This window comes from Vulpes vulpes, chromosome 15 (genome assembly GCF_048418805.1).
Source record: "Vulpes vulpes isolate BD-2025 chromosome 15, VulVul3, whole genome shotgun sequence".
In the NCBI taxonomy this organism is placed as follows: domain Eukaryota; kingdom Metazoa; phylum Chordata; class Mammalia; order Carnivora; family Canidae; genus Vulpes; species Vulpes vulpes.
Window position 1 is genome coordinate 49698498 of NC_132794.1, and position 15777 is coordinate 49714274.

General features: G+C 35.5%; 1 protein-coding gene across 4 annotated transcripts in view; it reads right to left on the minus strand.

The window, feature by feature from the left end:
* UBR1 (ubiquitin protein ligase E3 component n-recognin 1) overlaps positions 1-15777 on the minus strand; it is a 142816-nt gene that overhangs the window by 34213 nt on the left and 92826 nt on the right. For all 4 annotated transcript variants that reach the window (XM_025998562.2, XM_072738386.1, XM_025998561.2 and 1 more), the window contains 6 exons: positions 15456-15637; positions 10684-10889; positions 9208-9301; positions 8306-8455; positions 3708-3805; positions 370-463 (listed from right to left, as the gene is read on the minus strand). In XM_025998562.2, the coding sequence (XP_025854347.1) occupies positions 370-463; positions 3708-3805; positions 8306-8455; positions 9208-9301; positions 10684-10889; positions 15456-15637 (824 nt within the window). The remainder of the gene's footprint in view (positions 1-369; positions 464-3707; positions 3806-8305; positions 8456-9207; positions 9302-10683; positions 10890-15455; positions 15638-15777) is intronic.

The window sequence follows — 15777 nt, forward strand, 5'->3', positions numbered from 1 at the left end:
TGAATTGGGGAGGTGGGTGACTTGAGACCTTTTAGAAGCCAGAGGGCAGGTTAGATAGGATTTAATTAAAGTCTCTTAAATGCTGTTCTTATTGTAGGCAGGATTATAGAGAAGTGGCATTTTTGTTGGTCAAAAACAGTTAATTGTAGGCCTGGTTCACCCTAACACATATTATCCTAATACCCCAAACCACTTAATTTTATTATACAAATAAAACTTCAGGGAGAAAGAAACAAGATAAAAATGGGGCAAAGAAATAATTTTACAAATAAAGTAGGAAGGAAGGAAAGATGGGAGGATGGAAGGATTATTCTTCACTCTTATTTTCACAGCCATTTACAAACTTCTCTTAATTATTTAGGTACTTACGAAGGCTGAATTCCAAAGCTGAGGATAGAATGGAACTCAAAAGTGGAATCGCCCATTCCTTGATCAAATAAAACTGGAATTGTTGGGTTTTCTCCTTATAAATGAAAAAAAAAAAAAAAAAAAAAAAAGGAAAGAAAAATCATCCGGGTTTAGTGTGACACACAATTTTATAGCTTTTTAAAATTACATATGACCATTTTAGAAAACTTAGAAAGTGTTAATAAGCAATAAATAATCATTCAAAATTTTTCTACCCAAATAACAATTGGGTGATATTCTTCTGTTCTCTATATGAATGTTACACAGAGATTTTTTTTTTGAAGGACAAAATCCACAGTACTGTTTTATATCTTGTTTTTTCACCAACAGATCATAAATGTCTTTCCACATCAGTAACTCCCTCTCTATAGTCCCATTTTTAATAGATGTAAAGTATTCTATTAGTAAGGTGGTAAACATTAGTGAATAAAGGAGGATCTGGACCTAAGTTGCCTGGTTTTGCATCCTAGCTCTGTCACTATTACTAAGACCTTGGGTAAATACAAACCTCTTTGTGGCTCCATTTCCTCATTAAATTAGAAGTGTTGTTCCCCTATGTGGAACAAGTTATTTTTTTCTGGCTGCTTTTGAGATTTTTTCCCTTCATCTTTGGTTTTTAGCAGTTTGGGTATGATCTATGTACGTGTGGTTTTCTTTTAGTTTATCTTTGAAATTCACTAAACTTCTCATACATGTAAATTTATGTCTTTCACCAAATTTGTTAAGTTTCCAGCCATTATTTCTTCAAATTTCTTTTTCTGTACCATCCTTCTTCTTTTTGCGACTTGCATGACATAAATAGTTGATTTTTAAAAATTGGGTCCATATGTCTCTAGAGCTATGTTCTCCCCTCCCCCCACTCTGATCATATTTTTGTCTATTCTTCAGACTGGAGAATTTCCACTGATCTAATTTCAAGTTCACTAACTCTTACCCTTCCCAATTCCATTCTACTATTGAGTCCATCTAGTTAATTTTTATTTCATAGAATATTTTTTCAATTCTATTATCTTATTTGGTTCTTTTTTTAAAATAGTTTCTATTTTTTCTAAGAACTCATATTTTTCTATTCATTTACCTTATGTTTATCTAGTTATTTAAAGATTTTATTTAAATTTTTTTAAAGATTTCTATTTATTCATCAATGAGAGGCAGAGAGAGAGAGAGAGGGGCAGAGACACAGGCAGAGGGAGAAGCAGGCTCCATGCAGGGAGCCCAATGCAGGACTTGATCCCGGGACTCAATCCTGGGGCTCCAGGATCACGCCCTGGGCCAAAGGCAGGCGCTAAACCGCTGAGCCACCCAGGGTCCCCAAGATTTTATTTAATTTCTGAGAAAGAGAGAGAACGAGCAGTGGGGAGGGGCAGAGGGAGACAAAAAGAAGCAGACTCCTGCCTTAGCAGAAAGCCCAGGAGATCATGACCTGAGCCAAAGGCAAATGCTTGACCAACTGAGCCAACCAGGAGGCCCTACCTAATGTTTAATGCTTATATAGGTGTTTTAATTTTTTTGTCAAAAAAATTCAGTGTTAAAACATCTCAGGATTGGCATTTGGTTTTTTCCTTGAGAGTTGGTGAGATTCTTCTGGCTCCTTGTATGTTGAGTAATTTTGGATTATATCTTGGATATTTTGATTACATTGTGAGGTTTTTGTTCTTGTTAACGTTCTCTGGAAAAAATGTACCCTTCTTTTTTTCTTAGTAGGCAAATCATACATTTGGATTCCACAAGTTTTGTCTCACTGTGTATGGTGGTTCCAATGTCAGTCTTAGAGCTTTTACTGTGCCGTTTGGGTCTGCCTATACATGTACTACTCAGGTGTTAGTCTGAGACTTAAGTGGTGGTTTAATGCAGTGTCATTTTCAAACTTGTTGCTATCTCTTTGGGCCTGTTATATAGATGTGGAGCTTGGAGGCAAGCCCAAGATTTGTCCTGGTCTCAAAAACAGATGATTCCTCTTCTATAGCCCTCTCCTTGCTGGGATTTCCCCCATAATCTCTAGCTCCAAGGAGCCATTTCCCCCAGTTCCTCTGGCCAAAATGACATGTTTCACTTAGTTTTAGTACCCTCTGTTGTCGAGTAGATACAGGCGACTGGGGTTACCTTTGGGGTGAAGCTGTGAGGCAAAGACAGAAAAAAATAATGAGAATTCACTCTGCGTTCTTTGGAACAAAGAAGTCTCTTTTTTTCTAGTTCCTCTGATTGGAGAGACTGGTTTTCTCTTGGGATTTTACGTGTCTACATGGCCACTATGGCACTGTAGCTCCATAACTGGGGCTGACCTCAGGAGAGGGTCAGAAGAGGGGGGGGGAAAAATACCACAACAGGAATTTCCTTTACACTCTCCAGTTGTGAGGGGCTATTTATTTATTTATTAAAGATTTTATTTATTCATGAGAGACAGAGAGACAGAGAGAGAGAGAGAGAGAGAGAGAGGCAGAGACACAGGCAGAGGGAGAAGCAGGCTCCATGCAGGGAGCCCAACGTGGGACTCGATCCCGGGTCTCCAGATCACACCCCGGCTGAAGGCGGCACGAAACCGCTAAGCCACTGGGGCTGCCCAATGAGGGGCTATTTATGATCCTCTGGCCAGAAAGAGAGCATCTCTCTTGAATTTTTTGCTGCTCATGTCCATTGCAAAGTTCTGTGACTCAGGCTATCCTGAGGTCAAAGCTGGCAAATGAAACAGGAAAAAAACCCAGGAAACTTACTGCCAAACATTCTTTAAATTTGGACTTCCCTCCTCAACTGCCTGCCATTGTTTACTTCTCAGAGTCTTTAGATAGTCTTATCTCTCAATTGTAAGGAATATATAAATGAGATAACAGTTCTAGAATGTTGTTTTTGTTATTAATAACAACACATTAACAAAATTAGTAGGAGTAATGGGTAAGGCTTATACTATGTACCATGCACTGTTTTGCTTTACATAGAATAACTCAATCCTTCAATCAGTCAGATAGGTACTATTACTATTTCCTCCTTGCAAATAAGAAAGCTGAGGCACAGAGAGGTTAAATAACTCATTCAAGATCACAGAAACAGTAAGCAATGGATTAAAGATTTAACTCCATGCAATGTGACTTTAGATTAACCACTGCTTGTCAGTACGAAAATTATTTAATCAAGTCAAGCGATTTAAGCCAAACTTAGTCTTGGCTTTGAAAACCTTTAGTTCCTGAAATTCAACAAATCTGTATTGGCAAACCATATTTTAGAGTAATAAGTACTCCAGAAAAAATTAAAGGCTCTGACACTTAAATTTCACACAGCTAAATATAAAATAATTTTAAGCAAACCTTTGGCATGTTTCATATTATAACCTGATATTCTGGCCAGAACAGTCTGTATCCACTGTGCCAGGGTCAAAAGTTGAGCAAGAGCTTCTGCATTCTCACTGAAAAATGACATTTAAAAATTATTAAGCTATTGGCAAAAAGGCAAACTGAAAAGCTGAACTTATAGAGTATTTCTATGGATAAATGTTTATATAACAAAGTCAAATTCCTTCAGATTAACTTCTTAGGTACTAGAAACACATGTCTAAAAACGTAGTTTTAGCATCATTTATAATTGCCACAATATGGAAGCAAATTAAGTGTCTACTGACAGATGAATGGATAAAGAAGATGTGGTATATACACAACAGGATATTACTCAGCCATTAAAAAGGATAAGATCTTGCCATTTGTGACAACATGGACAGATTCAGAGGGTACTATGCTAAGTGAAGTAAGTCAGACAGAGACAGACAAGTACCATATGATTTCACTTATATGTGGAATCTAAGAAACAAATGAACAACAAACAAAGCTGAAGGAGACTCAAAAATACAAAGACAAACTGATGGTGGCTGGGGGCTCGGCCGGGGAATGGGCCAAAAGGGTGAAGGGGAATGGAAAGTACAGGCTTTTAGTTATGGAAAGAAAAGTCATAGAGATGAAGGTACAGCATAGGGAAGGAATATAGTCAATGGTATTTTAATAGTGTTGCATGGTGACAGATGGTAGCTACACTTGGGGTCAACAGACCATAAAACACAGACTTGTCAAATCATTATACTGTATACCTGAAACTAAGGTAACACTGTGTGCCAACTTTATGTCATAAAATAAATAAATAAAAGTAAAAATGCAGTTTGGGGAGGGAGGAGAATTTTAAAAGTACAAGAAATAAGATACAACTCATTGCCCAACACCTAGAACTAACAAATGTCAATAAATGGAATCACCATTCTGATTGCTCAAAACAAAAAGGAGGTGTCATCACTGATTTCTCAGTTTCTCTCACAGCCCACCTTCGAATCTAGCAGCTAATCTGGTTGGTTTTACCTTCTAAATGTATCCCAAGCAGATCACTTCTTCCTATTTCCACTGTTACTACTCTAACCCAAGTTACATTATCCCTCACCTGAACTACTTCCATACATTAATTAACTGTTCTTCCTGTTTCCACAACAGTGCTTCATTATTATTTATGTATTCATTGTATAACAGGGGGATCTTTCAATATGTAAATATGATATCATTCCCCTGTTCAAAATACTCTAATGGTTTCCCATCACACATAAAATACTATGTATTTTTAATACTAAAAATCAAATTCTAGGGGATCCCTGGGTGGCGCAGCGGTTTGGCGCCTGCCTTTGGCCCAGGGCGCGATCCTGGAGACCCGGGATCGAGTCCCACGTCAGGCTCCCGGTGCATGGAGCCTGCTTCTCCCTCTGCCTGTGTCTCTGCCTCTCTCTCTCTGTGACTATCATAAATAAATTTAAAAAAATAAAATAAAAAAAAATGCTGGTTATGGAGATAGTTTATAGAGGAAAAATGACCCAGAAAGCAGAACATCTGGGATCTTTAAAAACAAAAAACAAAAAACCAGGACGCGAGTCCTGAGTTTTTAAGAAAAAAAAAAAAAAATCAAATTCTAATTTTTAATCTTACAAGCCCTTTTATGATCTGATTCTTTGCTTGCTCCATTCCAAACATACTGCCTGCCTTTCTGTTGTGCCTCTAATATACTGATATATTCCTACTTCAGGGCATTTGCTCTTTATATTGCCTGTGTTTGGAATTCTCTTCTCTCCCAGAGAATAGCACTACTTGTCCTCCACTTCATTCAGGTCCTTATTCAAATATCATCATCCCAAACAGCAGCACCCTGAGACTGTGTCTATAGTCTCATGTATATGGTCTGTTTCTAGACCTTTACCCTGCTACTTTTGTTTTGTCATAGTATTTCTCACTACTTAACACTTTGTATTTATATGTTTATTGTTGGTCTCTCCTCTCCTTAATACATATTCCATAAGGGCAGGGACTTTACCCAAACTGTTATTAACGATCAACGGAGACTAGACACAATGTTATTAAAAAGGATTATTGAAAGGACAGTCTTGAGCGAAGTCAAAATATATTCATGAACTGTGCTAAAATTCACGTATCTGGACATAAATTTGACCTAAGAATTTTTTCGGTTCTCAGAAAGTATACTATGGTTGGTTATGACCAATATTCTTTAAAAATATCAGTTTATTATTAATTTTGGTTAAGTTTTTTATATGCTCTTAACTTTAAGATCTTATAGTCATGTTGATTTTCTAAAAACAGAGGCAAATATATTCAAGTACACAGGTAAGTTCAAGTGCCTAATAAAAATGTTATGTATAACAAATCTTTTTTTTTTTAAGATTTTACTTATTTATTCATGAGAGACACACACACAGAGAGAGAGAGAGAGGCAGAGACACAGGCAGAGGGAGAAGTAGGCTCCACGCAGGAAGCCCGACGTGGGACTCGATCCCAGGTCTCCAGGATCAGGCCCTGGGCCGAAGGCGGTGCTAAACCACTGAGCTACCCGAGCTGCCCCAAACCTTAAGTAACCAACGTGTTACAACACATAACAAGTGTCACAGGGTTCAAACAGACCTGGGTGTAAGGACTGATCTAACTTTAGAAAATACTGCCTTGAAGCATCCTTTTTTTTTTTTTTTTAAGATTTTATTTGAGAGAGAGAGAGAGAAAAGAGAGAGAATGCACTCAAGAGAGCAAGAGCATGAGAGAGTACAAGCGGGGAGGAGGGAGCAGGGAAGGGCAGAGGGAGAGGGAGAAGCAGACTCCTTGCTGAGCAGGGAGCCCCACTCAGGGCTCAATCCCAGGACCCTGAGATCATGACCTGAGCTGAAAGCAGACACTTAACAACTGAGCTACCCAGGCATCCTTGAAGCATACTAGTCTCTCTCTCTCTAAGATTTTATTTACTTGAGAGAGAGATCTCATGAGAGAACATGGGCAGGCAGTGGGGGAGGGGGCAGACTCTCCGCTGAGCAGGAAGCCTGATGCGAGGCTTGATCCCAGGACCCAGAGACTGTGACCTGAGCTGAAGGTAGACACTTAACCAACTGAGCCACCCAAGCGCCCCTGAAACATCCTATTCTTAAAGATATGAAGGGAAATAGGTGCTGAATATTCTTTTAGAGAATCATTTACACATTTAATAATCCTTGCTTGAGAAACCACTGTGTAAAAACGGTTTATACAGGCTAACAAGAGGTTGGAAAAGTCACATAATTTTATTATGATTTGTTTAATTTTCGTCTTCATGTGTATAGTTAAATAAGGTTTGGTGTCAGGTCTGGGTTCAAATCCTAGGTCTGTCTTGGGACAAGTAAAAACTACTCAGTCTCCAATTCCTTATTATTTAAACAGGAATAACAGTACCTGCCTTTGTTAGACTATTTTGAGTATTAAAAAAAAAAGAAAGTAACATAGCTTGGTAGAGTGCCTAGAACATATCTATTACTCAAGAGATAAAAGATAAATGTTTCTGATGCCACTTTTTTCCTAGAAGATGACATTCTAAGTAGAAGACAATTCCCTTTTTTTTTTTTAATTTTTATTTATTCATGAGAGACACACAGAGAGAGAGGCAAAGACACAGGTAGAGGGAGAAGCAGGCTCCACGCAGGGAGCCCAATGTGGGACTCGATCCCGGGACCCCAGGATCACGCTCTGAGCGAAAGGCAGACGCCCAACTGTTGACCCACCCAGGCACCCCTAGAAGACAATTTCCAAATCAGGTTTTCTAATGACATGGAATAGTAGAAATAGAACTATTTACTGACCCTGATTGCCAAGCCCATCACCTCTAAACCCTTTTGTTGTGGAAACATGTTAAAAGTGTTATCAACAAAATCATTTTCTTTAGCAAAACTTAGGTCAATTATTACAAATTCATTGAGTTTTAAGAAAATAAAATAACAACAATGATACTGTTATCATCATGTACAATACTAACACAACATAGACATTTAAGTGTTATAGTTATCATAACAAATGAATAAATTTGCTGTTAAATTCCATTTACAAATGGTCAGAAAAGTTGAAAAACTTAGTCTAAAACTCAAAAGCTATCCGTGTATCCAAGATACATGACAAATCTAGTGTTTTTTACTTTTATAGTACACATTTTGTCCACATCTCTACAACTAGAAAATTGGATCTTCAGAAAAAATAGAATTAAAATAAATAATATAAAGACCTTTAGAGAAACCAAATTCTAAAAACTCTAATGATGTCAAAGGATTCTATCAAAGAAATATTTTCAGCATCTTTTTTCCTTTTCTGAATGCTAAGGTAGAGACCCAAGTTCTATTGCTTTCATGGCTGTTAGAAAATACACACACCACATACAGATTTGAGTTAATGAACATTACAGTTATTTTAGAGACCAAAAATGGGACTTTTCATTGTACTTTAAAGGTAGAATACAAATTATGAAAAGGAAAAGTATTACCTTAAATAGCAAAAGAAACCAGGAATCTAATTAAAACAGACACAAATAAAAGGATTAAAGATAGCTTTATAAAAAATTAAGCTAAACATGAATTAAAATATACCTGTTTATCCTTTGAGGTTGCAAAGGAATAATGGGGATCACAGTATTGCACAGAGACTTGCAAAGAGGACAAAGATATTCTCCACTCTCCAAATCGAAAAGGTCAACATGAATGCGCTGCTGAGAGCTCAGCTGTACAGCTTCAAAATACCTGCAAAATTCCAAGGCACGGGTCCGTTCAGAATGATACACTTCTCTAATCCAAGTGACAAAAATCTGGAATTTTTGCCTCAATAAATATATTTAGAATCTACATGCCCCAATACCCAAGTTATAATTACAGCTTATATTCTTTTGGGGGCAAACTGAAAAACCATCAGGGCAGAAACAAATTTAAAATAATTCTACTGAGTCATAACACGGCTCTTAACTGAACAACATGGAAATATAATGTAGACACTACTTCCCTCAGTTTCCATTGGCCAACTATAGTAGTAAAGGCTGTTACAGGAAACTAATATGTTTTAATAATGCCAAAAGGGTGAAACCTATACAAATGATTTCCTAGGAATTATATTACTGAATTTTTCTCTTCCAGAGGTGGAACTAGAATTTTTTGTCCTATTTTATTTCAAAAAGGTACTTTTCACTCTGTTTCAGGGAAATTAGATTTTTTAGGAAGAAAGTTTACAGCTTTTACACAAATACTGATCAAGAGCAACTAACTAGCTTATGGAAAGGAAGTACAAAGGGACAGTGAAAATTTAAACTTGATAATTTTTTACACCCACTTCTAAAGGTGATAATGAGTATCATGCAAACAGAATTAGTAATCAAGAATGCCTTGATTATTTACATAAGAAGTAAAGAAAGAAGACTGAGAAAACATGCCTTTTTTGTGGCTCTTAGTGAACTTCAATTATTCCTAGTTTCTTTCAAGAACATGTCAGAAGGACAACTTACTTCTGCCAGCACACCGCATGCATTACATGACCACAGCTTCCTGTGTAAGTTCCATATGCCAAGTCTGGATCCATGAAGAGTGGGTCCACAGTTTCTGGTACAGGAAGACAAAAATAGGAGGTATGTATTCATCTCCCCCATGGTCATAAAATGGGGGGAAAAAGAGATTATCAGGTCTAAATTTCTAACCATAAACTATCTTAGGAATGTCCAACTAAACCGTTATCGTATCATGACAGCAGGAGATATATTCTTCATAGTAAATTAAATTTTTAGAGAAAAATATAAAGCTAGACTTCCAGGTAGGATTTCAAATTAAATGAATTTAATGACAACTTCTATATTTGATTTGCATTTTTATTTTGAACATTAGGTTTAAGTTGCTTTGTCTTGGTTGTTGAAGCAATTTTCTATGATTCAAGAACAATCTGCTTCTGTAATTTTAAGAGTAATTTCAATTGCTTTTTAAGGGATACTTAAGGCATTATAATCTAGTGAATAAAAGCAAAGATGAAGTGGCTCAAAATCTGGTTTCATTATGTGTAACTCATGGTCTTGGGTAAATTATTTAACTTCTCCGTGCCTCAGTTCCTTCATCCATAAATGGAGCCAATATTGGTACCAAATTCATAGACTGGTTGTGAGGATTAAGTGAGTAAAATACACAAAAAAAGCACTTAATCAGTGCTTGATGTATAGTAAGTAGTCAATAAATGCTAGTCTTTTAAAAATCATTATTATTCCAAGAGTATTTGATAAAGCAGCTCTCATGTGACATACAAAAAAATTACCTAATTTGTATTCCTGCCAAGAAAATATTTAATGTGAACCTATTCTTGAGGCCAATCAGACAAATCCACAATGAAAGACACTGTACAAGACAATAGGTCTGCGTTTTTAAAGAAGTTATTATCATGAAAAAAAGGCTATTTTAGGTTAAACTAGACTAAAATAGACATAATAAAAGCAATGCATGAAACATGTCTGCATCCTAAATGAAAAAAAGAAAAGTCTAGCTAAAAAATAACATATTTTGAGGGCAGCTGGGAAAATCCAAATATGGATTTTATATTGGTGATATCCCTAAATTACTCATCTTTTTAAATATTATAATGGTATGATAGAGATATATAATAAATTATCCTCAATTTTAGAAAATGCATGTGGAAATATTTAGGAATGAAAAGTCATATGCCTGCATCCTACTTTCATAAGGTTCAGCAGAGAAATGGATATAGATAGGCAGATAGAGATAGATTGAGCAATGTGACCAAGTGTAACAAAAATTAAAATAAAAAAATAAAAGAGCCAACAAGGCATGTAAAGACCTGGAGTCCATTTTACATATGGATAAAAATGTGATCTGACTACATAAAGCTAAATACAGTCTCATTCTCAAACTTCTTTCAATATTTTTTCTAAGTACATAAGTATAAAAAGAAATGCCCAAAAGGATATTTATTAAACAATACATACCCCCTGAGAGTTCTATAGGTTTTCCCCTGTGCTGGGTTAAGGCGGTGGATTTCTGGACACAGGCCGATAATACCATGGCATTATTTTCTATTTTCACCTCTTGTTCTTCTTGGCAGAGGATGCATGTCAGCACCTCCTTTTCAGTAACAGTCGGACCCCGTTTAGGACCCAAAGCAATTCTAGAGTAGTCACTGACTGCTGGGGTGCTACCAAGAGAAACGACCAGAAATGAGGACACAAGTTTTGGTCACTTATTTTTATAACTTGGTAGATTTTAAGTAACTATAGGGCAAGAACTTTAAGGACAAAAATAGTAAAATAAAAATGGTAACTTAGCAATATTAGCTTAAAATCTTTCCCTTTGATTTTTCTGACTCTTATCAGTTAATCGGCTTATTAGAAAATACATTTTTAAAAAAGATTTTATTCATTTATTCGTGAGAGAAACAGAGAGAGAGAGAGAGAGAGAGAGAGAGAGAGAGAGAGAAAGAGGCAGAGACACAGGCAGAGGGAGAAGCAGGCTCCATGCAAGGAGCCTGACGTGGGACCTGATCCTGGGACTCCAGGACCATGCCCCAGGCCAAAGGCAGGCACCAAACTGCTGAGCCACCCAGGGATCCCCAGAAAATACATTTTGTGCTGCTAAATGCAAAAAAACCCAGATCACAAAATAGACTGCATAATAATTATAATTTATTATACCAAGAAGCTGAGTTATCTGTTTTTTTCTGATTATAAAAGTAATGAATGCTTATTAAGAAATTTTGGAAAATCTAGAAAAGTATAAAGAAGAAAATAAAAAGTATTATACACTCACAATCTAGAGATAACCATTTGTATCACTTTCTACTTATAACATTCTTTTTACATAATTAAGATCATATTATATATATAAATTTGAACCCCACTTTATTCACTTAATATCTTAGTTGTTTTCTCAGGTCATTAAAATTTCTTCAGAAACACTGTTTTTAAATGGCTGCAGAGTACTCTTACCATATGTGCTGGTAATAGTTTTATACATTCCCTCTTATTAGGTGTTTAAGTTTCTATTCTATTTTGGTAGACATTAAAATAAAAACTTGTATCTTAAGATATGATTTAGCAATTCTTAGTATGTACTCAATGTGTATAACAATAATATAATAGCAAATATTTATAAAGCATTAATTACAATCTGGGCAGTGTTTCAAATACTTTATGTGTTAACTCATTTAATCTTTCCAACAATCCTATGAAGTAGGTCCTAATATTATCTTCCATTGTTAGGTCCTAATATTATCTTCCATTGCTAAGATGAAGAAACTGAGGCCTAGCAATAGGAAGAGACTTACCTAATGACTTATCACTATGAAGTTGCAGAACCAGGATTTAACACATGTGATCTGACTTCACAGGCCACACTCTGAACTACTTTGCAATGCTGCCTCTTTACCTGTGCAAGAAGCTCCCTGAAATGTCACAGATCATTCAAGAAACTGGAAATAACTTAAATATTCATCACCAGTGTAAATGAAATTACAGAATACTATGCAGTTTTTAAAAGGTGCAGTTTAAAAAGCTAGGTATGGTACAACTTCATAACAGGTGTTCAGCAAGACATGGGTTTATTTTTTGGTTATAAGGAGACAGTATTGGAATAAGCAAAGGAGAGGCTGGAGATGCTAACTGTCCCACAATTCATGGAGCATGAAAAAGAATTGCTGCCCAAATGCCAGGATTGAGAAACACTGAGCTTGTTTTGTATGTAAGAACATATAGCACAGATTTCCAAGTGAAAATGACAAATCACAGAATGATACATACATAATGCCACTTATGCAAATAAAACAAAAAACAGAATGATACCATATAATTTCTATAGTTATATATATTTGTATGCAATAACATAGGAGGAAGGGCAGAAAGGGGTACTGGATTGAGACCAATGCTCAAATAGAACTTTAGCTTTAAGTCTAACTTTTGATTTTTAAAAGGAAAATGTGTCAATATAACTGTGTAATTAAAATTTTGTTTTAAAAAATTTAAGAAAATGTATTTGTGACTTTGGGATTGGGAAAATCTTCTTTAAGATACAAAAAAATTAAAACTCTAAAAGACTAATAAGATAATCTGTCCTTATCAACACCAAAAACTTCTGTATAGCTAAACTTCATAATTAACATTAAATAATTAGGGACAAAAATATGACACAGATGCAACAAAGTTTATTATCCATAATTTTAAAGGACTTCTAAAGATCAATAAAAGCAAAGTACCCAACAGAGATGGGCAAAGAATAATAATAGGTAATTCCCAGAAGACAAAACACAACGGACTAGTGAACAATCATATGAAAAGCTGCTCAACCTAGTACTAACTAGTATTCACGGAATTCAGACTGGCACAGATTTATAATGTTCATTATATCAAATGAACTATTATGATACTATCACTATTATCAGTTCCAAGTACTGATAACAGTAATAAGTATTGGTGAAAATGAAGGAAATAGGAAATCTCCCAGTCCCAATATTAATCTATTTCCCAATATTATTCAATAATTCATGACTTAATTAATAATTAATTCATATATTAGTTCCACCCTTGAGAAGTAATTCTACAATTGTATAAGAAGGTAAATATAAAAAAATGTTCTGACACATTGTTTATAATAAGGGGAAATTGGAAAATAAGAGAAAATCAACTTAAATGCTCAAAGTCTGATAAATATAATATTCAATATTCAAGCTATGGACTACTATGCAGTAGTCCTAGGAAATCATGTAGACTTAGCACCACAGATCTATATATAGTGACATGAAAAGGTTTAAGACACTGAGTAAAAAACCAATCTGCAGGACAAAAGTTATGGTAAAATAAACTATTAAAAAACATAAAACAGAACTCAATTATGTGTATGTTAGTAAATGCATAGAAAGAGGTATAGTACAAGAGTTATTTATTACCAACAGTTATCTGTGCAGAAAGATCAGGAATGTAGAGGATGCTCAATGGGAACTAACTGTATTATCTGAATTGTTTTCAATGAGAACAATACTTTTATGTATGCAACCAATCAGGCAATAAAAATAAATAATAAAAGCATTAAGGCCATTAATTAACTCAGCACATTTTTGCTTATATCTTCTTGTTTGGATAAATATATGGTAGTTTCTTTCATTACTTTCTAAAGAGTATGTTGCTAATATGTAATACATTAGAGGGCTGTAATGTCTGTTGTTTAAAGTTTTGTATTAATTTCTAGTTTTATTACTATCACCAGCCAAGGAGACCTTACCTTTGTATCTTTTTTTTTAATCTTTAAAGTATATAGTCTTTATTCTTTGAGGTCCTTGCTACCATTCTCAACTTCAGGATTATAGATATATTATGTACAATGTTTCTACTGTTATTGCAAAGGCCCAATTTTCTAAAACTATCCAGAACACACACTGTTTAGAGAGCAATGAGAGCTTGTTTTTTTTTAAAAAAAAGCATAGGAGGCATTTACAGTATTTTATTTTATTTTTTTAAAAGATCTTATTTATTTATTCATGAGAGACACAGAGAGGGAGAGAGGCAGAGACACAGGCAGAGGGAGAAGCGGGCTCCATGGAGGGAGCCCAACGTGGAACTCGATCCCGGGTCTCCAGGATCATGCCCTGAGCTGAAGGCGGCGCTAAAGCGCTGAGCCACCCGGGCTGCCCCTATTTACAGTATTTTATTTTATTTTATTTTATTTTTTTTACAGTATTTTAAATTGGAATGCTTTTAAAAGTATTCTTATTGTGCCTCTTTTTCTCACTGTTATCTATATAACGTCCCACAAAGTGTGAGGCTCAGAAGGTTAATTGATTTCCCTGAGAGCACACTACAGTGGGACCCAGAAAACCAGACTGATTCTCATTTTTTTCTTTTTTTTTAAAGATTTTATTTTTATTTATTAATGAGAGACACAGAGCAAGAGGCAGAGAGGCAAAGACATAGGTAGAGGGAGAGGCAGGTTCCCCTTGGTGAGCCTGATGTGGGACTTGATCTCGGCACTCTGGGATCATGATTGGAGCCAAAGGCAGGTGCTCAACCACTGAGCCACCCAGGAGGTCCCGATTCTCATTTTCTAATGTGATCTCCATGATCACAACTATAGATATTGTCTTCTCTTTAAGAAAAAAAGAGAAACGAATATAAACCACCTTTTTCAGGTAAAGAATTTATTTTTCATTCTGTAATAAACGCAGTCATTTTTACCAGAAATCATAAAAATAATGTGGAGTATCTGAACTGACACATAAATGTACATATAAAAGAGCCTATGCACATAAAATAACAGAAGTTGATTTCTATTTTTGCCATTCGCATTTTCATCTTTGTGCGCATAAAGGCTCTCAACAAACTATTGTGCGCTTGAACTACCTATGAACTTACATTCAGTAAGTACCTTAAGAGCTATCACTGTGTCTTTCTTAGTTTAAAGATAGTATAATTTCTCTTACTATAAAATATATTTTTGGAAAATTTTATTTAAAATGAGTATGTTGGGGCACCTGGGTGGCTCAGTTGGTTAAGTGTTTGCTTTTGGCTCAGGTCATGATCTCTGGGTTCTGGGATTGAGTCCTGCACTAAGGTTCCCCATTCAGTAGGTAGTCTGCTTCTCCCTCTCCTTCTCACTCCTCCTGCTTGTGCTCTCTCTCTCTGTCAAACAAATAAATAAAATCTTTAAAAAAAAAATTAAATAAGTCATTTTCCCTCCAAAAACCAGAGTTGCTAATTTCTAGTTTTCTTAGTTTTACCTCTCTTCCTCCATAATGGAGTCTTCTTTCCCAGACATTTCTGAGGTGCTATCATACATGAGTTTGTGAGTTTCAATGAAATTTTTCTGTAAGGCAGACATCTGAGCCATGATCTTCTGGCGGTGCAATCTAGCAGCTTCAGCTTTTCTTTTCCGTTCTGCTTTTTCTTTATCATGAGTAATCTGGGTATTAAGAAACCGCAAAAATTAAGATCCATTGTTGAACTTTACATATACTGTTTAGTCAGGTAAAATTTCCTAGAATAAGAGTCTCATAAAATTTGATTACCACTTAAGCCTAGCTTCAATCTGATGTCTCAAAA